Source organism: Falco naumanni, chromosome 4 (assembly GCF_017639655.2).
Source record: "Falco naumanni isolate bFalNau1 chromosome 4, bFalNau1.pat, whole genome shotgun sequence".
NCBI lineage: Eukaryota > Metazoa > Chordata > Aves > Falconiformes > Falconidae > Falco > Falco naumanni.
The window spans coordinates 69,235,567-69,251,072 of NC_054057.1; the positions used below are offsets into that span (position 1 = coordinate 69,235,567).

At 45.0% G+C, this 15,506-nt stretch overlaps 1 protein-coding gene across 2 annotated transcripts in view; it reads right to left on the minus strand.

Moving 5' to 3' along the window:
* Positions 1-673: 673 nt before the first annotated feature.
* INSR (insulin receptor) overlaps positions 674-15,506 on the minus strand; it is a 61,104-nt gene continuing 46,271 nt past the window's right edge. For both annotated transcript variants that reach the window (XM_040589799.1, XM_040589798.1), the window contains exons 11-21: positions 12,671-12,942; positions 12,317-12,459; positions 11,495-11,654; positions 11,071-11,170; positions 10,743-10,810; positions 10,286-10,515; positions 9,797-9,907; positions 9,559-9,718; positions 8,604-8,733; positions 8,225-8,359; positions 674-6,560 (exon numbers count right to left, since the gene is read on the minus strand). In XM_040589799.1, the coding sequence (XP_040445733.1) occupies positions 6,206-6,560; positions 8,225-8,359; positions 8,604-8,733; positions 9,559-9,718; positions 9,797-9,907; positions 10,286-10,515; positions 10,743-10,810; positions 11,071-11,170; positions 11,495-11,654; positions 12,317-12,459; positions 12,671-12,942 (1,864 nt within the window). In that variant the 3' untranslated portion in view covers positions 674-6,205. The remainder of the gene's footprint in view (positions 6,561-8,224; positions 8,360-8,603; positions 8,734-9,558; positions 9,719-9,796; positions 9,908-10,285; positions 10,516-10,742; positions 10,811-11,070; positions 11,171-11,494; positions 11,655-12,316; positions 12,460-12,670; positions 12,943-15,506) is intronic.

Consider the following 15,506-nt stretch of genomic DNA (forward strand, 5'->3'; position numbering starts at 1 on the left):
TCACAGAACATCACTTAACATGTAACTGAAACTGTCTTTAGTTTATTTAAGTGCAAGCAGAAAGCATTTGCTTTTGGCTGTGTTTGATAAAGCTGATGTCCGGTCCCCCCATCCATGCAGGTCCTCAAACACAAACTAGTTTTGATACTTGAAGAGTAGATTCATTCCCCAAACTAAAGCAAAAGGTAATGCTTTTCCTCATTAAATAACATTCTCCCTTTTCGGATTGAGAAGTGGCCTTTCTAAAATTGTCCATCAGCTGGTTTTCACGGGACTCAGTTCTAGGAAAAGTATTCAGAAATTAAGGTGGTAGATGTTGCTGGGAGAATCTGGATTAAAAGAGGAGCTTTGCTATTGAGTCCAGCTCAGGTATCTCAGGTAATTAGTCCTGAGCTCAGGATTTACTGGTGACACTGGGACTTAAGGGGCTGGGACTCAGCTAAGCAAGAGCACCTATGCCCATGTTTAAACTCCACTGATGGTTCCTCTTTAGCTGCCAGAACTGCCCCAGGGCCTCCCAGCTGGCCAGACACCACTCCCACAGGGACCTGGACTCAGAAAAAGAAACTATTTCATACCATCAGTTGAAAACACTGGACTCAGAACAAAACTACTACCAGAAACGTAATTTCTTGCTGATTGCAAATCCGTTGGCAAAAAAATAACAACGCTGTAGGAGTTAATACTAACTTTATTATACAATATTTAAAAAGTAATTTCTCTACCTGTCCCCTTATAGCTTGCATTGTGCTACAGTTTATTTGCTGAAACTGCAAGAATAAGTGCTTACTTTTAAGAAGGACAAGCAATTTCATTTAAAAAAGAAATACACATTTAATGACAGAAGATTTGCTAAAAATGGTAGCTTTAAAATTGCTTTTGAACAGTCAGATTCCTCTAAAAGTCAATTGTACGATTGGCTTCACTCTTGTGATGCTCATAACAAGGCAAGCCAGAACAGAACAGGTTGAACATGTTAATGCTCTTACACCAACGCTCACATACAGAATCCAAGCAGAGTTAACACAGAGCCAAGCAGAAGGTAATAAAATGGCCAAATTCAATGAAGTTCATACAAATACCAAACTAATCTTATTTTGAATTTCATGTCTTTCTGAAGCGACTATTTCTTGATTCCAATCCATTCAACAGCTCCTTTCCCTCCCTGGACCACACGCACAGGATACTGCGAGGGGCATTGGCTCTTCTGTGGAGGGGCACGGGTTCCTGCCGTGGCCGTGCCTGTGAGTCTCCCCATGGCAGCAGGCAGCGTTGAGGGAGGCTGGGACACAGCGAGAGGATCACAGGGTTTATCTGCAGTTTCTTGCTCACTCCAGGCTCTGAAACGACCTCGCATGGATCACGGGAGCACCTAGCACAGCCTTGAGAGTAAGGTTTTTATGGCACAAAAATATTTTACTTCCTGATTTGTAAAACAAAGTTCCAGTCTTAGTATCAGGAATCACTGCTTGCAGCGAAGGGCCTGGAACACCTCAGGGTCCATCTTCGTGTCACAGTGACGTTAAGAGGGAACTGGATTGCCTCTCTCCCTCCCCTAAAAAGGAGGCTCAGGAATATCCGACACAGCACCCTTCTTGTTCCTGTCTTTTCCTATTTGCCTTCAATCATAGTTAGGTCAGTAACGCAGTAAGCGACTCTGAGATTTTTCCAAAGAGATACCAACATTATATGCAACATACTAAAATTAAGCGAAGTGTCCCATCACTACAATACAAACTTAGGAGGAAAAAGAGATACTACCCAGAAATTCAGAGTACCCTTTAGCAACCTAAAAGCAGCCTCTTCCATACCAACACTTTATGATCTGCTTTATGATCGACAGAAAATATCCTCGTCGCAGCATGGTCTAGTTCCTATCACCCTTCCCAAGCCAGTGCTGGCACAGAGTTTATATTATTAGCTCTTCTATTTTACAACACAATAGAGTATTTACAAGCAGCCAAGAAAGACATGTTTCTAACCTATCAGCCAAGCTTTGCAGTGCTGCACTGTACTGCAAGAGAAGTACCAGATTTGCAAGAGGCGATCAGGAAGTGGCAATTGAATTTAACATGCAAACGTTTCTGAGAAACCTCTCCAGTCTCAGGCTTCGAACATTTGCTCAGTGAAAACAAAGCAGAGCACGGAAAGCTGTTTCTTATACCTCCTGCTTCACCACCTTTAAGGGTAGTGAAGTCCTGGCTACTTGTTGGTACCCTCCCTGTCCCCAGACTGCGCACAGGAGGTCACTGCTGCACCTGAACAGGGTGAAGCATCTGTCCTTCTGCCCTGTGCTGCGAGCGGGAAGTTCTCTGCCCACAAAAGGCAGGATCCAACCCTCCAACAAGCACTACCCCAAGAAAAGAGCGAGCTTCCCACCTGCCGGTCAAGGCTGCCCTCCTCCAGCCCTTCTACCTGCTATTGCTTGGCTTGTGCTTCCCCTGCAGCAGCGGTGCCCTCACCCCGACATGGATCCTGCCACAGCAAAGAGCAGCAGCTCCCCCCGATGAAGGCGCAGCACCTGCTGGCACAGCACACCTTCCTGGGCAGGAGTCCTGCGCAACACCCTGCAGAGAGGTTTCATCCAGCACATGCAATCTCAACTCGTACGCAACCCTCGGTGTCCCTGAACAGGCATTGGCAAGATCCAAGTGAGGGACCTGGGCATCCCCAGGGCAAGGGTCTTCCAACAACAGAGACCACAGTGTCAGCTACAGGCTGAGAGTAAAGGATTTTCCAGAAGTGAGAGCTCGGCTTTACAGGCAATGTTCATTTATTCATCCTAATTCTATCATTAAGTGAGTGTAATCTTTAACAGCCGTGAGTGGCAATAGCTAGTGTCATTTTTTTGTGTTTTTAAAAAGGGGAAAAACGATATTCTCGCCACCAGTACCATAAATGCCTTTCCTCACCCTTGGCATAACGTAGAAAGGATAACTGGAATAATCTTTACGCACAGTATTGGGTATAAACAACTGCTCCGTTTGGTGCAGAGTGAAGATGACAATATGAGCCGTGTGAATGGACTGCCTGCCCACAAAGCCAAACACACATTCCCTTGTTCAGTGATCTGAGTGTTGCAAACCACGTGTACTCAGAGGGCCAACCAATATCAACTAAACTTAAAAGCCAGACCCAATACAAGGTTCCCATGTTTGTTTGTATAAAAGATCTTCTATTCCCACAGTTATATCACTGCAATTTAAAATGTTATCAAAACAAGGCCATACTGGGAAAAGTTTATTTCAGGAGGTCACATCCTACTGGCAGGACTCCGGATTACCTGTGCACAGCGAGGAGGGCAGTGACCAAGGTACCCCAATCCAACTCCAATAACAAGGGCTGGTCACAGTCCCTGCTCCACGCCGGCAAATACTGCTCCAGGAGGAAGCCTTTTAGGTCATTAGTTCACTGAAGTCCAAACATTTAAATGGCTCTTTTGTTCCTTTTTTTTTTTTTTTTTTTAAATCACAACAGAACCAAGAGGATGATATCAGAATAATCAGATCCAAATTTATAAATCGGTTCCTTTGGTCACTACTGCTCAGATGAGCAATAAACAGTGACGAGCCGTTCTCCTACCCATTCCTTCGGTGAATGGTCCCTAGTATTGGAATCAGCTGATATTGATTTTCCCTGATCCACAATAGGTCCAGACCAGAATATTTAAACAGGTTTAGAGGTGCGTAGTATTAAAAATATCCTTAAGAAATACTGAGGTAGACTGCACCCAGAACAAGACAAAAATAATCCCACCACATCCACCTGCCAAGATTTTATGGATACAAATTTACACGTTCTGTGTGTTTAAGAAAACAAATTGTTGGGTTGTTTTTTTTTTTACACTGTTTTATATATTAAAATAAATAAAAAAATTCTAATAAGAAAAACTTCTCTTCCTTAGAAAAGTGTGAGAATATGTCTTCTTTCCTGCAGTGTAGCATAGAGCTGCTGAACAGTTACTACTTTGTAAAGCAGAAGAAATGTAAACAAGGCCTTTTGAAATCGAAGGTTCTCACCCATGTCTGGACTGTGTATTTTCCATTTAACTTTGCGAGCAACCTACACCCTCCACTTTTGTCTGAACTGGCCAGATTCAGCCAGCGCAAAGGCCCGACTGCTCCTGGTGGTGCACAGAGTCCGTCGTCCTCCCCTGGTGTGACACTGACTGGTTTAGCTACAGCGTGGCTGGGTGGAGCGGGCATGGAGAGGAGCTTCCCTACGGACTCCAGCCCCTTGCATTCAGTTACAGGGAGAAATCAGTTGCACCGCCTGGGCTGGAATAAAAAGCCACACACCAGCTTGGCATCCCCACTCTCAGCGAGGCAGAACCTTGTTTCCTCTTGGCAGGGAGGACAAAGTGGCTCTTGGACTTCTCCAGCAGGAGAAGTGGAGGACTGAGCATCTCTCCCCCCTTTTAAAACCACCTCCTGATGACAAGGGCCTGCAACATCGATCACCTTCATTTCTTGCTTTAGCACTCCTCCCTGCCAGCACACTCCCTCATCACTACAAGACACGTTTAGTTTCACAATTATTTTCTAACATCTTAATGCTAATCAGCTCTGTCTCTTTAATGCAAACGGCAGCAAAACAAACCACGGTCCAGAAGACAAAAGCTGACATCCCGAAGAGCTGAAAGCAGTGGCTAACGCACACGTCCCAGGAAGTCTGCAGGACACAGCGTGGGTATCTCAGGAAAACATCGAAGGCCTGCAGGCAGCACGAGGCCAGACGCCTGAGCAGCAGCAGACAGGCAGCAGGTAGCTAACCACAGTCACGTTCAGCTTCTGCTTCACACGCAGAGCCAAGAGCCTTGTGCTCTCCCCCCTTTACATTGGCTTTAGTGTCTTTCTTCAGAGTTCTTGCTCATCCTCTCTTGCCGGCTGCTTCCGCGGCACAGCGTGCACAGAAGGCAAAGCAAGGGGTGCAGGGGCAAAGGAGTAGTCAGACTCGGGATCAGGACGTTGTGGTGTCCCTCAGCCCCCAATAACCATGTGAAGTCCCAACTACTTCATCTCAGGGCTTCGACTAGAGCCAGCTGACGGCATTGTATAAATCATGAAACTGTATGGTAAAGCCTTGTCAAGTATAAACTTAACATGTGCCTCACAGCTCCTAAAAGGGTCATCAGCTAAAATTAGTTCATTCTGAAATCTTTGGACCACTTTAAGACCAAACAATCCCCCAAATTCTCCCTTCCCCGAAAGGATCATAAACAGTCAATAATTTATATGAAGTTAAAATTTAAACTAAAGACACTTTTAAATATGTTACAACAAACAATATATATACTCAATGCTGTAAGGACAGAAAACTCCGTAGCTCGGGTCAGGGGACTCCTACTTCGTTTGGTCTTGAAAGTACCCACAAATCTCAGATTTCTGCTCCTTTGGCTCCCAGCACATTTTCCTCATTTGTTAATGAGAGAAAACCTACTCCCAAGAGTCCTTAGTATAAAAATAATCTGTTTAGGATTCAGTCACTCCAGGGAAATGGGAAAAAAGATTACACACTTCCAAGAAGAGGAAAGCTTCTGTGAGAACATACAAAACTTATGTACAAAAAAAAAAAAAAAAAAAAAAAAAAAAAGGGAAGTGTATATTTTGCTATACATATACACCCCACATATATATACTGCGCACACACACACACGCACACACACGCACACACACACACGCGCGCGCACCCTGGGATTTAACCCATTTAAAAAGTATGAAAGCAGCAGCTATTGGTCAATTTGAGGATCTGGCGCGTCTGACTGATGTGTTGAATCCTTCAGCTGTAGTGAAAAGTATGCCTGAAAGCCTGGAATTCTACTGGAAATGCTTTTTTCCTGCAGAGGTTTTGTTCCGCACTGTTACATCGGAGCTCAGATACCAGTGAATTTCACGTCTTTTGTTGGCAAACGTGAACGCTCCTCCTTCAGTGTAACTTACAGGGTGGCTTCCTGTTTTGAAACCATGGTTACAGAAGGGACAGCAGCCATGGAAACCTCTTCCATTTATGTTCACAGATAAGTCCACTGACAACCAGTCAACTTGGCAAAAAAAAAAAAAAAAAAAAAAGAAAGTATTAATCATAAGATGATTAAAAATCTGAAGTTTGTAGATGTGTGTCATACACTGTGGCAGCAATAACAAGAGTCCTGAGATTTGTGGAGGGGAAAAAAAGTAGACACAACCCTTGGGCCAAACAGGAAGCGTTAGGAGGGACTTGACCTGGGCATGGAGAGAATCCGCCCGTTTTTCTTGCCACCGTTCATGTGAGTGTAAGGTATGTGCTCTTCGTAGTTCCCCTTGAGGGCCATGGAGGGCCCATTGTCCCGCCCCAGCACTTTGTCCCTCTGCGAGTACGAGGAGGGATCGAGGGGAATGCTCTCCATGTTCTCAAAGTCCATCTCGTACTCCTCTGTTTCCAGAGGTTTGTTCTCCTCGCTGTAGAAGAATGAGACCTCATGGAAGCTGGGGTGCAAGTCCTCCTTCAGCATCTCGATGATCTCGATGAAGGTGGGGCGCATTTTTGGGTTGTACTGCCAGCACATCTGCATCAGGCTGTGCCTAGAGCAGGACAAACAAGAGCCAGGGGTAGGGAGAAACAATTTCATGTGGGCAGCGCGGGCACAAATCAAGACGGGTATCCATGTCAGACCACCCACCACCTGCACCACTCCTCTGACACTCCAGGTTGTCTGTTCCCTTTCCAGTCTCCATATTTGCCTGTAGATCCTGACAGTCTTTTTTTTTCTCTATTTCTGTCTAGATCAAAAATTCCTTCCAATTCCTTCAATTGTTCTTAACTTGGCTTCCGAAGGAAACAGGGCTGCAGTTCACACACTCTGTGTATGTGCACACACGCCTATAGCCAGGTCACAATTTTTTAATTAATTCGATTTTAATTTTAACTCAGCCTGAAAGATAACAAAGCTCCTACAACTTCAAGGAAAACAGGAGGCTGTGCAGAGGACAGAGGTCCTGTACACATCCCACCCAAAAGACTGGCTGCAGCAAGAGGTCATGTGTTATCAGACACCATGGAGAAAGAACTCACAAGTACAAATAAAGTTTCGAACTGGAGTTTGTATCTGGCCGTCAGAGACAAATGTCTAGGACAGCAGGCTTTTTTCATAAGGATACGCACAAAACATGTTTATTTTTTGACCCTGGAAGCGCTGTTTTGGCCAGAAGCGGGCTGGGGTAAGAGGTTACCCGAACCAGCGAGTTACCACCTGTGTTCCCTCTTCCAGCCAGGGCTCCTTCCCCTCACCACGGCGTGCTGCGTCAGCAGCTCCTCCTCACACCCTTCTGTCAAAATGTGTCAAAATGCCCTTGCTCAGGAACGGGACTTTTTAAATTACTCTGACAGGGAGGGTTTAGGGAGCATCTGGTTATGCAGCCAACCTGGGGCTGCAGGAGCCTCCAGACAATAAATGTCATGAGCAGCTGCAGAGAACAATCCGTAACCCCAGCGCAGGAGGACGCCTGGTGTCGGTTTGTGATCTCGGGGAGGTGTTTTTCACTGTCTTCACACAGTGCCCCCTTTTCTCCCAACCTTGCAGGCAGCCCAGCCTTGTACTTTAAGTGAGGCAACGAGTCTGCAGCAGAAATGAAAAGGTCTCAGCCACAATAAACAGCTCTTGGCTCAGCACCACGGCGTTCTCCTGCCTCTCCCTCCTCATTAACCATAAACTGGATTTCTGAAAATCAGTGGTAAAAAGCTGCAATTCCCAAGACTATTTACGTGGTACAGAGTGATGAATTACAGAAAAGCTCAGCAGACCTTGGACTAACAAGCTGCTCTCCAGCCTCTGTAGCCACATGGATGCAGTCGGTGGCCAGGCCTTGCCATGTTACATGAGCCAACTGCTATCCACTAGTCTGGAGTGGAGGAAAAACATTTTGTTTGGGTAGTTGATACAATGCTTATTTGTATTTTAAGCTTTTCCTGTGCTTTGTACTTCCATCCCTTAAACCTCTACTCACAACACAGGGCCCAGGGTGGTTTCATTTCCCTTCTAGAGAAATAGGCTGGCTCAAGTCTTTAATTCCTGGATCACTAAGGATGCTTCAGTTGCATTTCTTCGAGAGGTGGCTCGCTAAAGTCTGTTCTGTCCCTCCCCAGCGAGAAGGGGTTAGAGGAGGTGCCACGTGTCAGGCCACTTTTGCTGGCCACACTTTAGCTAAAGAGTGCAGCTTGGACAATTGTCCCCTGCTTTACTACTTACAGCCTCTCCGGGCAGTTGTCTGGCTGATCCAGGTATCCTCCATCCATCACAAACTTTAGCACCTGTTCGTTGGAGAGTCCCTGGTATGGCTGCTCTGCTAAACTGCTGATTTCCCAAAGGACAACACCAAACGACCTAAGAAAGACAGAGGACTCCTGGTAAGAATAAAACACCCCGGAGACCTACAAGCTGTAAGTCTCACTTTGGAGAACACATACTTTAAAAGAACACAACTTTATTTTTAAGAAGAGGGTTTCAAAACAATGTTTTTGCTTTGTCGGTACTCTGAAGAAGTCAGCAACTCACAATTTAAACTATGTGTGTTAAAGTAGTGAGCTCTTGAGCTGGAATCCGTCTGGGATTGCAGAGTACAACTTACCACACGTCGGAATAAGCAGTGAAAACACCGTCCTTTAATGATTCGGGTGCCATCCACCGCACGGGCAGCAGTCCTTTGCCTCCTTTACGGTAATAGTCCGTCTCATAGATATCTCTGGTCATGCCAAAGTCTGAGAAAAGCAATTTGGATGCGTTAAATGCCTCTCCTTCCATGCTACTTTGATTGTGCAACATCTCCAGAAGAATGTTTCCTTCCTTTGACGCCAGGCTGTTTTCGTACACCCAGCAAGCCTCCTATGGCCCAACCTGCAGTCATGTCACCTCGTGATTAACATTCAAAACATTTCCCTTTTCCCCTGCGTTTTTTTCTACAGTGCTGTGATAGACACTCCAGAGTTAAATTTTTTAGTGACAGCTTGTATTCTAAACATTATTTTTATTCATCCTCTGTAAGCACAACAGAGCTCTCTTTGCCTTGAAATCCCACTGTCTTGGCTTTAAGTCCAAAGAGGTCTGACAAACCACCACGCTGTGGGGGTTTGGTTTATCTTTAAATGTTAATTTACTTATTTCCAAAAGGGTTTGGGTTAAAAACTGGTTCTTGTGGAAGATAAATGACTTTTAGAAGGCACCTGACCTAATGATAGGATTATCAACACTTGGTTTGTTGGAGTGAACACCTTCTTTGTCGTAATTCCCATGAAAGCAAAGAACAGTGAGATAACCCTAGGCAGCTTAGGCTGGAAAGGCAACAAACCTTTTGGACAAAGGTTTGGGAACAGAGAAGGTGCCAAAAGCTGCTCTGGCTCTGAAGGAGATGCTTACTGAAGTCCATAAAATGCTTTCACAGGGAAGAAAAAGCAGAAAGTTCGCTGCATTTCCAAAGGTAGCCAGTGAAAACCACCTGTGTTTGCCACATTGGTCTCGGGCTTCACGTATTTGCCTTTACAACAAACCTGACTCACAGAATTATCCTCTGATCACATGCTACCTACCTCCAATTTTTACAGTGAAGTCTTCTGCAACCATACAGTTACGAGCCGCAAGATCTCTGTGAACAAATTTTTTGGCGTTCAGATAGGCCATGCCATCAGCGATCTCCGCAGCCATCTGGATCATTTCTCTCAGTGTTGGTGGTGGCCGACCAGGATTATTCTGTAACAAATAAAGGAGTACTAAAACCCAAATCGAGTTACTCTGTTGCGCAACAGACTCCCTCTCTCCTATCTTTACCTCAGCATCGGGTCTCAAAGAGCGAAGGTAACTTTTCAAATCTCCGTGTGCCATTAACTCCATGACCACCAGAGTAGGTTGCCCTTTTGAGACCACCCCGAGGAGGCGAACCTGGAAAATAAACGAGAAATTCCCTCAGGGTTGTGCCCAAACACGCTGGGCAGAGCCCAACTATGCGGAGAGGGGGCTGTAGCTGTAGCAAAGCCAACACCCCCCTAAGAAGAGCTCAGAACAGCACCGCAAAGCCTTGTTACGCTGAGAGGTTTTGGAAGAGCAGAAGGGAAACGGTGCAGGCAGATGAAATTTTTTTTTTTAAATGAAATTTTTATGAAATGTATGAAATAGGACATGGGAAGATCCCATCTCTTTTTGATCAACTGCCTCTGTGGACAGGCTGCTTCTGTAAGCTGAACATCAAGCTCTGGAAGCGCTAAAGAACTGTTATGGGATGGGACTTGCTGATCACCCAAGGTACCCAGTGATGCTTACCACATGATGGCAGCTGAACCCTTTCATCACAGAAGCTTCATTTAAGAACTCGATGCGCTCACGGAGGCTGGCGGATTCGTTAACGGTTTTCACAGCTACTCGAGTCTCCGGCTCTCCCTTCACTATGTCCTTGGCGATTCCTTCGTACACCATGCCGAAGGAGCCCTGTCCCAGCTCTCGGAGGAGAGTGATCTTGTCTCGTGGAACCTCCCATTCGTCGGGGACATAGACTGTTGAGCAGAGGGAAACATTTCTGAATTGAGCAAGTATCTTTTGAAAGCCATTTCTGTAGCAGCCTTGTTTAGCACTGCCACAGGACACTGGGGGTACAAATTCAAATTAAAAAAAAAAAAAAAAAAAAAAAGACGAGAAAACTCCATAAAGACAATGCCAATCCCAAACTGCTGCGCTGTCTGAATGACTCCACAAGAAATAAGTGACGGATGAAAGCCCTCACCATCACTGGCGCTGAGATATTCAGGGTTAGAGGATGCGTAGAGCGGTCCAGTTGGTCCTTCGGTTTGTCTGGAAGAGAGACGCAAATGCTTCAGCACATTTGCAGCCTTTGACACATTAGAACCAAAGGCAGTTTGATTAATTCCCAAAGCATGCAGCAAATACAAACTGTCCCAGTTTCCAAAGGCACAGAATATTTCCTAAACTAAATTAATGTCGCCATCATTATCTAAACTAGAAAATCAACACAGGCTTATTCCCAACAAATAAACAAAACATTTGGATAAGTTTTGCTTGGTCTGGTGAAACCAACATAACATTACACTCACCTCTTTTTCACAAGCACATAAGCAGCTCCAATAATCCCAGCAATTATTATGGCAAAAATAATCGGAACAATTATAACGGCAATATTAGGCTGAGCATTCACTAAAAGAGAAAGAAAGAGTTGGAGATAGTATGCAGGTCCAAAACCCAAGTATTTTCCTCAATAAAATCTTCCCCTTGAATCAACTGGAACATTCATGGCACTAGAGGTGATTTCAGATACAGAATGCAGGGCTGGTCAGAATGAGAACTCACGAAGAAAAGCCAGACATTTCTAAGTAAGTTCAGTTTCTTGAAAATCCATGTATCGGTAAACATTTTATGACCCCCTACGTTTCTCTGTGTGCTGTTTGCTAAACCCCCATCTTCCCAAAATAACCTGGGTTTCTACCAGGCATTAAATATTGTAAAGTAAAACGGACTCACAATAATCAGCCACATAAAAATAGGTAGGTTCTGTCCAGGAGCCGTTTCCAGCCAGTGATGTAGCTCGTATACGGACGCTGTAGTTTCCAGGCTGCAGTCCACGGAGTTTGCAGCCCTGCTCGCTGGCAAAATGCTTACGGGAAACGCAGTAGTGTGCTTCCTGCGGGAGGAGGAAGAGGAAGGCTGCGTTGCGCTACCTCTGCAACAGCATGCTAGGATTTCTCCCTCGCCTCCTTGTCTGGCAAACGCAGCTGAATCGGGCTTTCACATGCCCGGGTCTTTTCCAATATAGTGGTTTGTCCCAGATTTGCATTTTACAGTGCAGCGGTTCAGATTACAGAGAGCATATGGCATTTGCTGTACCAGAGCTCAGCCCTGAAACCCGACCGGGGCTGGCAAGGCCTCCTACCCGCAGGGCACAGGCACCCTGCACAGGCAGCGGGGCTGCCCACAAGCCCTCTGGCTGCTCAACACTTTCTTAATTTCTCTAAGCAACTTAAATTTAGGTGTATTTAGGTTTCTGTCCTTCTGTGAAATAGAATTCCTAAAAACAACACCTGCAGCAAGTCAGCTTATTTATTAGACAAGCTTATTTGGCAAACAGGCATCACTGGGGCAGACTTTTATTTCTCGATGTCACCCCAGAGAGACTTCCAGAGGATTCACCAGTGAAGTTTCATGCCATGTCGGCTCATGCACAAGGAAAGCAGGCAGGACAGAACACTACAGGCATGAGGACTATAAAGACTGAACAGTTCCGGACTCCCAGGCGGAGCTACTTCTCCACACACGCTGCTTTAAGGGACCAGCAGAAATTCTCACCTCTGTCTCCCCGAGACGTCCGTAATTCACTTCATACAGCACAATTAGACCATTTGGCTCCTTTGGTTCTTGCCACTTCAAGTGCACGGTATTTTTCTCAACCAATTCATGGCTAACTGGACCGACGATGTCATCAGCCTTAGCTAGAACCAAGTTCATGGTTAATAATAATTTTATTTCAGGTCTTTGGCAAAATTCAAAACTGCCAATACTTCATCCATCATCCTTTCCTAACAGGACATAAAGATAGCACCAGGCCCGCACAATGTTTCTGTACTGCAGCTGGCTCCCGTAGGAAAAGCAGCGTTTTGAGAACACTCATCAACCCAAAGCAAAGCTCAGGAAGATAATTACCTTCTGGCATGGTCCTGGCACTGACATAAGCGGCCACACTGCATCGGGATTCCTGAGCATCATGGTTACAAGCGTGGAGCTCAATGCGATACCCAGTGAAATGCCGCAGGCCTGAGATAACCAAAGACTCCTTTGACTTAACTTTTTCAAAAGGTTTCTGCTCCTCTGTGCTCTCAGATGCCGCTGCAGAGCTGTTTGGAGAGGATGCGACGGTGGGTATCACCACAGTGGCATTTGCCACAGAGCCGAGGTCTCTTCGTTTTCTCGATGGCCTATGAAATAAATGTTAATCGTTACATTCAGTGTGAACCCATTCACCTGAAAAGGAAGAGTTAAAATGGGAGAGCTCAGAGTGCCACTGAGAACTCAAATTCAAGCCTCATATTTACAATGCAACAAAGAAATTCAGGACTTTTTTTTTTTTTTTTTTTTTAACAAGCCATCTGTCGCACCCCCTGTAATGCACAGAGCTTGTTAACATGACGTATCCCCCAGACTGACTCCTTGCACAACTTCATACAGGGGGGAAAAAAATAAAGTAAAAAAAATCTAAGTCTAAAGTATTTGCCTGAGAATTCAAATTCCTCTAGGTCCTCTCAGCTGGATACAGCTTTACTAGGTTGCCTCACGGATGCTGTGTACAGTGTTGCAATGCTTTGGAGTTCATCTCCTACACATTCTAGCCTGGAGCAAATGAGGTCATACCACAGCCCCCAGCTCTGATTACCTTAGATGTGCCACATATTCCAGGTGTTGTAAACTTGCATTTATAAAGCATTTATTGGCATACATCTGCCCCTCGGAACCCTAAGGCTGAATCTAGATAGACAGATAATTTTAACCTTTTCCTGAGAGACCACATCTATGACGTTCTTTTCAACAGCCACATTTAAAACTCACTGGTTCAGATGACTTACTAGTTGTGTAGTTGTGCGGTTTTGCTAACCAAATATTGCCTCTCAAATTATTGCACTTCGGTCTGAAAATCAATTTCTTGCAGTTGTAAAAACAGAACCAGCAGTGTGATCGTGTCAGCTCCCCCGTTTGCGAGTGAGCGCTACCAGCCAACTCTAACGTCAGATTTTGTCAGTAAATAAACAGAATAAATTCACCAGAATCAAGAACCATTCACAAATTTCATTTTCTGAGGGGGGTGGGGTGGGGGGTGTGTGTGCGGTGAAGAAGCAACAAGTACCAAAAGAAAACTCCTCATTCTAACACTTTACATCCTACCACACATTTGCCATGAGGAATTCCAGGTTGGGAACTAACCAATGTGGTGAATCAGTATATAGTATTAGGTTACATAAAAGGAATTAATGACATTTGAAAACTGGACCACGCGTTTTAAGGGGAGGATGATCTTTTTTTGTGCGTGCATGTGTGTGCAGCTATTAAAGGGTACAAAGAGTGACCTGAACTGAACCCACCCTTGAGGCATCGCCAGTCTCTAAAAATGTAACAAGCTGTTGAAGCAAATCTTTGCTGCTGAACTGAACTTTCCACTGCCACCCTCTGACGACCAGGCAAACGACTGGCCAGCTGCAGCTACCATGGGGGACTGCGCAGATCAGCTCTTTGTCTGCAACCCCCAGCTTCATCCCCTGATGTTACTTCTCCTCGAACAGTAAATGCAACCAGCTGGAAAGCAGATTTTAAGATTTTCTCGAACTAAACGTCGGATTGTACACAACAACATAAACGTATTCATCCACCTGACGAAAACCTGGATGCCAAACAGCAAGTTCGGCAGAGCGCATCACAGCTTTTAGTTTTCTCTTTCTCTAATTACTAATTAACTCACTTTGGAGCTGCTGTTATCTCAGGTTGTGCATTGTTCTGAACAGTGTCCCCTAATAATGGGGCAGAGTTCAGAGACCCAGGTCTGTGTCATGCCACCTCCCTCCTTTGGAAGGATTCTTTACGGTCAACCAGAACTGTGTTTGGACTTAAAAGCAAAGCTACACGCCACTGTTTACAAAGTGTGGATTCAGCTGTTCCTCACGTTTAAGAGAATTTTGTTTTTCACAAGTAAAACAGTAATTTGACCACTGATGCAACACAGAGTAAAACGCAAGAATAACTTCTTCCCTCTCAAGTAAGAGAAAGCAAGAAAAACTTTTGAAGCTCTAAACCCCAATCATCCCATATTTAATATCCTGGAATTACAGCAATTTTCTTGCCAAATTCTCTGTATTTTCAAACATCTGATGTCTTCCCATAGTTGTTTCAGAGAAATTTTCATTATGGTCAATTCAGTAGCTCCAATAATCTTCCCTGTGAAACACCCAGATTCAGGTTCCTTCTCGTCCTACTGCCAGAGATGATCAGTGTGTGTGAGGTTCCTAGGAGGATGGAAGTGACAACTCATCACAAGCAATACGGCCTGTGCTGGGGGATTTTAAAAATTCCTGAGCTAGCTTGGGCCAAGTTCTTCCACACACCTGAAACTAGCCCAGGAACAGCTGGCCTGCCTTCCTTGTGCTGGCAAAAGCCTTTAATATTTGCCTGTACAATTAATTGAACTCGGAAACCCAGGAGAAACAGTTACTTTTCATGTGAGTCATTTCCCAGATTTTGTTCACTCTGTAACCCACTAATATTTGTAATGGCACGAGTGTGTGTGACAGAGACAGGATAGAGACAGAGAGAGGAGTGAGACTGCTGCTTCTGCAGTAGTGGTGGTGGAGAATATACCTGAAACTACACCCTGAATTGCAGCCATTTAGTTCCCCTCTGCCTCTCAGGGCTTTTATGACTTCTGAAATCTTTCCATGCTTTCCACAGCATCATGGAGTGGTTGAGGTTGGAAAGCACCTCTGGAGACTGTCTCATC